This window comes from Eschrichtius robustus, chromosome 13 (assembly GCF_028021215.1).
Source record: "Eschrichtius robustus isolate mEscRob2 chromosome 13, mEscRob2.pri, whole genome shotgun sequence".
In the NCBI taxonomy this organism is placed as follows: Eukaryota; Metazoa; Chordata; class Mammalia; order Artiodactyla; family Eschrichtiidae; genus Eschrichtius; species Eschrichtius robustus.
The window spans coordinates 14,004,001-14,010,000 of NC_090836.1; the positions used below are offsets into that span (position 1 = coordinate 14,004,001).

Here is a 6,000-nt window from a genome sequence, read left to right on the forward strand (position 1 = left end):
ATACAGATATCGAACTAAATTTTGGAAACAAAAGAGCCTCAAACTTTGTCAAGTCCTTGTTAAACCATTTACGAAGTCACACCTATAGAGTGGTAAAACAGAGAATTCATGTTGCACCTGGTAAGTTGATATTATATATATATATACACGAAGAAGTTAAGTAATATTACATAATTTTATAGTGTCCCCATTTTCTACATAAAGAAGTTCCTTTCGGGAGAAAATATGAGTAAATGGCTAACAATCTCAAAGAAAGCTGCTTAACAAAGTAGCCTGTGCACAGGCTGTAGAAGTCAAAAATGAGTTTTCCTTTATTGGTTAAAATTTTCACTTAACACGGGCTTGATGGCAGAAGGAAAGTGCACCCTTATGGGATGCACTAACCTCACTTAGCAGTAGAGATGTTTATACTTAAGCACAGAGTACAGTCTCCCGAAAGGCTCACCAATGCTATAATACTTGTTTGCCTCCAAAGACTTCCCCCTGTGCCCTTGATATTTCAAAGTATTCATTGTGTTAAAAATTTTTTTAAATGTACTTACACTCACAAGCATCAGTCAGTGCTTCTACTAATGGCAGATGACCTGACTATACACTACACGCTTTTATATAAAATTAAACTATAGGATTATGTAATTTATTATCATAAACATGCACTTATTTATTTTATAGAGGAAAGAAAAAACAATAGAAGACAAAGTCTAAATATAGATAAGGTTACACAAACATCCATATGCAAATATATATTATATACATATATTGCATACATACTAGACTAGACATAGGGACATTTATATATTTTAGAGACATATCTCCATCATAAATAAGGAGTCTAGCTGAGTTCTATGGGTGTTACAACCTGACTGAAATTTTTTCAATGAAAGGGTATTTGCCTTTGAGTTTCTTCTCTCCTAAATGTCAAATACCCAGCTTTTAAAAAAGCTGGACCAACTATTCAGAGCTTCATATTTACCAAATAACTCATTTCAAGCACTATAAAGTACTGTAGACTTCGATTCCAAATTCCTTCGTTTTACAAATTATGATACAGAGGCCTAAGAGAGGTTAAGGGACTCGCTCAAAGCTGAATGACAGTTAAGCACTAGACTTGGTGACCTTCTTACAGTCCAGAGATCCTGCTGCTAAATTATGCCTCCTCTCTAAGGCATAAAGTTTTAAACTTGAACATAGGACGACACAAGACACCAAATGCCTGCACTTGAAACAGTCTCAAGTAAGAAATGCCAAGCTCTAATCTAGAGCATTTTCGGTGTGTTTCCTGCTCCAAAATAGCTAAACCTTCTTCAGTTTCCTCTGATGCCTGATGATGAAGCCTGCACCTTCATTATCTTTACAATCTTTTTCTTTTTTAGTCACACTGTTAAGAGACATCAAGGCACCGTACGCTCACAGCAGAATAACTTTTCTAGCTACAAATGATACATGAATTTCACATAATAGTGTTATGATGTTGAACCTCCATTAGAAAATAACTTCTCTGACAGAGTGATGGAGCAGGGACCGGCAGTGAGGCATCAAGGTAGCTGCTCTTTCTGCATGGGATGCAGAGCCCTGGTCCTCGGAGCTGCAGACTAGCAGCTGGATTTGTACAGAACAGCAGGTGGTATTCCTAGAGCCGGCTCTCTGTTCCTTTTCTTTGAAGGAGCTCAGGGTCTAGTGTAGATTAATCATAACCCTTGATAGCGCTGCTAAATCTCATTCTCTAGAACTTCTAACAAATGAAGTGTCTTTGATCAGAACTAGTTACCATCTTCTCGCAAGGTTCCACAAGGAATGAATCCCATTAATTACAGTACAGAACATACCCAGGTGCCTCTTAACCATCTACCTGGGGGAGGGAGAGGCTGTGATTTACTAAATGACATTCCGCATTTCATGACTGAAAACATCTAGAGATGTGTTAAGAGTGGCTATTCTAGTTGTCCAATTTATAAGGCTATTATTTTTTTATATCACCAAGCTGAAATTTTTTTGTCCAAATCCTTCTTAGTTGTAGCTAAGCTCTGTTTCTCTGAGTTGTGTTACCATCATCAAGCGTGGAAGGTCACCTATCTCTATTCACAGTGCTTTGCAACCAAGACAGGGGATACCAACATTTGGGACAACTCTACCCTGCTTGTCTTCACAAAATGTTTTTGTTGTGCTGACATTTTAATTTAGCACTCAGAGGCCAATTAATATTTGAAACTCTTACATTCTGTTTGGCCTTGGGCGTAGAAGGAGTTTGATATTTTCTGCTCCATCCTGGTACCTTCTTGCAGAAAACATCATCCCATTGCTCTTGAAAAGGAAATGTTTTTGATACTCTGCAAGTTAACAGTTGTAGAAAAAAGAACTATTTTGTAGTCACCACGTTGCCATGTACCTAAACAGGCATAAAGCAGTCGGCAGCCTCTCTTCAGCATCCGGCAGAACGCGTCTGGGTAGAGTTATGTGTTCGGAGCTGAGAAACATTTCACAAGTTGCTTATAGCACATCAGGACTCATAACTAGTTTTAGATTGGCATGTAAATTGTTCCGAGGGAAATTCTTCTTGCCTCTGAGACCCTGCCATTCTGAGTTATTTGACAGTTTAAGGGAAATCATAATTAAAAAAAGACATAAATAATAGCCTGTGCAGTGTGGTGTACAGAAATAAGTAGAACCATTTCATTTAAACTCTGGTGAGCTTTTAATTGCCTGGATTGCATTGTGAGGCGGCCTCATGGTTGATTGCCTCCATTATGTTCCCTTGTTCTGTGCCATTCATCCACGCAGTCTCAGCTTCAGTAGTTAACACAACAAAGTAACCACAACTCCACAACACACAGGGGTTTAAAAAAAAATAATCATAATAAAAGGTTTGCAGCACTTAGACCCAGTCTTTTATATTTTTGGACTAACTACACGTAGTGAATGGAAAACATTTTGTCCCCTTCGGAAGATTCACAGAGGACAATTTGGGAGAAGGAACAGGAAGAGGGAATACATAAAGGGGGTTGGCAGAGAGATGAGGTGCCTCAGGAAGATGCGAAAATGGGAATGCAGGTTCTGCAGCTGGGAGCAGTGACACAGATTAAAAGAATTTGGCCAACACCGGCCATTCGATTGCCAAGAGGTACCAAACAAAAGATTTTCTCTCCTCCTGCCCATCTTCATCCTCTCCCCAGCCCCCAGCCCCGACTGGAGAACTGGATTGGGCCTAAAAGCTTGTTTCTCTCTGTTCACTGGCCCAGAGCATCCCTACAGGCTGCAGCCCCCTAAGGGACAACAATGCAAATAGATGTCCCCAGATCTCAGGCGCTGGAGCTGCTTAACTCTGTTCTGCCCCTTCAACTCCCAACCCCCCTCCCCATCCTTCTACCACCCCCCCCCCTCCCCCTTCTGAGCAATGGAGCTGGGAACCAATTTGATTCCCTTTTTCTCCAATGCAGCTGCAAGGCTCACAGATACTGACATTTTTCCACTCTTATCAGTTTAATTACAGTTACCATGGCAGCAAAGTGCTAGTGCTTGGCAAAGGCCAACAAGAGATTTGCAAGACTGAGTTCAATTTTGATGCAGCTCACATGCAAAATAAAAAAAAAAAAAAATAAGAAACATACATACACTCTAACAAAGAATCCCTTGAGGAGTTTATGCTCCAGCCTTTTGTGGTTGTGTCTTTGCAGCCACACAGGGATGATTTGCAAAGAATGTAGCAGTTTTTGTTGCACCTAGCAAGATTAATTGGTTTAAGCAGCAGTCTTTCAAAGCAGTTACAACAATAATATTTCGGATCTTTTCGAAAGACACAAAAGCAGCGGAAGAGCAGGAAAGCTTTGGAGTAGCCGAGAGTGCCGAGCGCCGGCAAAGTGCATCTATGATAGATTGTAACCTTACCAAAACTTTTCTCCTTTTTCTGCATGAGTTGATTTAGGCGTGCCTGAGTTGCAGCGGCTTCGCATTGAGCGCCCAGCCCAAAGGTAGAAGTGGAAGGGGGTCTCTCGGTTTTAGCTCAAGTGCAGACCTGGTGCGCAGCCTACACCTCGGAGGACGGACTATCGTGAAGCCACTTTGGGAGCGGGTCGGAGCGGCGGCGGGGGGTGGGGGGTGGAGGAAGGGACGAGGGCGGCCAGACGAGACACGGCGCACACACGGAGCCCCTCGCCGTGTGCAAAATGATGGCGAATGACAAAGCCACATGCTTCCCTAACTCTGCCCGTAATCCTAAAATCCCAGCGGCCCCTTTTAGCGTCGTGGTAACAAATGGATTTGATTAAACTGTCACATGCAGCGTTAGCATAGCATATCATGTTCAATATGAAAAAGATCATAAATCTGGCTTGTATTTCATAACAGCAATCTGGGTAGCCCCCATAAAAATGTGCCGCAGCAGTTCGCATCTCAACCTATTAGGACAGATGCACCTCGCTCCACGGAACCTCTCTCTTCTCGCCACTTCTCCCAACCGCCCCCTCCCCCCGCAGACAGTCACTTTTCCATCTCGTAGGAACGGTATTTCGTTATTACGGCAGAGTGGGCAGAGGCAGAAGTGGCCACCAGAACCCAAAAATGTTCATTTCAACTCCTGGGGGAGGGGGGGGGGTGATGGGGTGGGGGTGGGGGTGATGAATTCCAGCAAGTAAGGGGAGGAGGGTCGGGAACCCACCTAAGACTGAACTCCCTTCCTACGGGCCGGGCCAGATCGAACATCTCCTTCCCAAACTCTCTCCAGCCCCTGTCTCCCCGGGAGTCGGGGCTGTGGAAATACTGCAGTTCCTCGTGAACTTTGACTATTATCCACTCGAGTCGTACTTGAGACGTTCCGCGCCGCAGCCGCTCTGCTCTCCCTCCTTCCATCAACATCCGCCCGCATCTATTTCACGTCTCATCATAAAAATAATGAAGCCTCACATGACTTAAACAAAACCGTCTCAGCAGAGCTGCAGCCCGAGTGAAAGTTGCAGTGCGGAGCTGGGCTGCAGCTCCAGTTTATGCCTCATTAGGAGAGGCTGAAGAAGAAAAAAATCCCCACATCCGTACACGCACGCGCGCACCCGCAGACACACACACCACAAATAAGCCGCCGCGTGTACACCCAGTTGCTGCACTTACCTTCTCAATTAAGCGATACAGGGGGAGGCCGTTCAGAAAGCACAGTGGCTGCTTTGTAGCGCTTCTCCTTGGGAAAGGTCAAAAAGAAGCATTGCTTGGGGGAAAAAAAAAAAAAAAAAAGAGGGGGAGGGAATCTCTTTTTTTTTTTTTTTTTAAGTTTAAAATAATGAGGTCCTCAAGGATCCGCCAAGTAATGGTGTTGACCGCATCTGAGCCACAGGTGTCCTCCTTTTAGGCAACTGCAGTCCGAGGCTGTCTCTCTCCGTCCTGGCTCAAGACAACTTACCCCAGGAGCACGCGAGGAGCCGAGCTGAAGGAAGCCCCGGCTCTCAGCTGCAAAATGCAATTCCTTCCCAGCCAGACAGAATACAGCCAAAGAAAAGGTCACTCCGTTATTACTGAGCCGGCGGAGCCCAGGCAGCGCTTGTCAAGACCACAGAGAAGCAGCTCCCTTCCGATTTAAGACTATTTACCTCTCGCCCCCCACCCCTCCCCTCTTCTCTCCCCTTTCCTTCTCTCCCTCCCTCCCTCCCTCCCTCGTTCGCTCGCTCGCTCTCGTGTGCCTGTTCTGCAGCTCAGTCAAGTACAGCCGCCCTCGGAAAGTGCAAAGCAGCCGCAAGACAGATAGGGCTTTGTTGCTAATTTCCCAGGGTGAAAATTTACAAGCCTGCGAGTGCAGTCAGCACAACCCCACGCATATGCTACTCGCAAACGCTGCGGACGACCCCCAATCGCCCCCCCCCCCCACCCCGGCACAAAAAGTGACCTCGGCGGGAGTCGACTCCGGGAAGGATCCTCCCTACCTCCTGGACCCGTCCAAAAGAAGAAGTCCTGCGAAAGAGCTCCGGAGGAAAACGGTAGGGTTCCTAAAATAACAGGGGCATTTTGGAATAGGTGGCCACG

The 6,000-nt window shown here is 45.2% G+C and overlaps 1 protein-coding gene across 1 annotated transcript in view; it reads right to left on the minus strand.

The window, feature by feature from the left end:
- Positions 1-4,848, minus strand: part of LMO3 (LIM domain only 3) — a 54,691-nt gene extending 49,843 nt beyond the window's left edge. Inside the window, 2 exon segments of the mRNA XM_068561138.1 lie at positions 4,798-4,825; positions 4,828-4,848. Coding sequence (XP_068417239.1) covers positions 4,798-4,825; positions 4,828-4,848 — 49 coding nt within the window.
- Between the last annotated feature and the right edge of the window lie 1,152 nt (positions 4,849-6,000).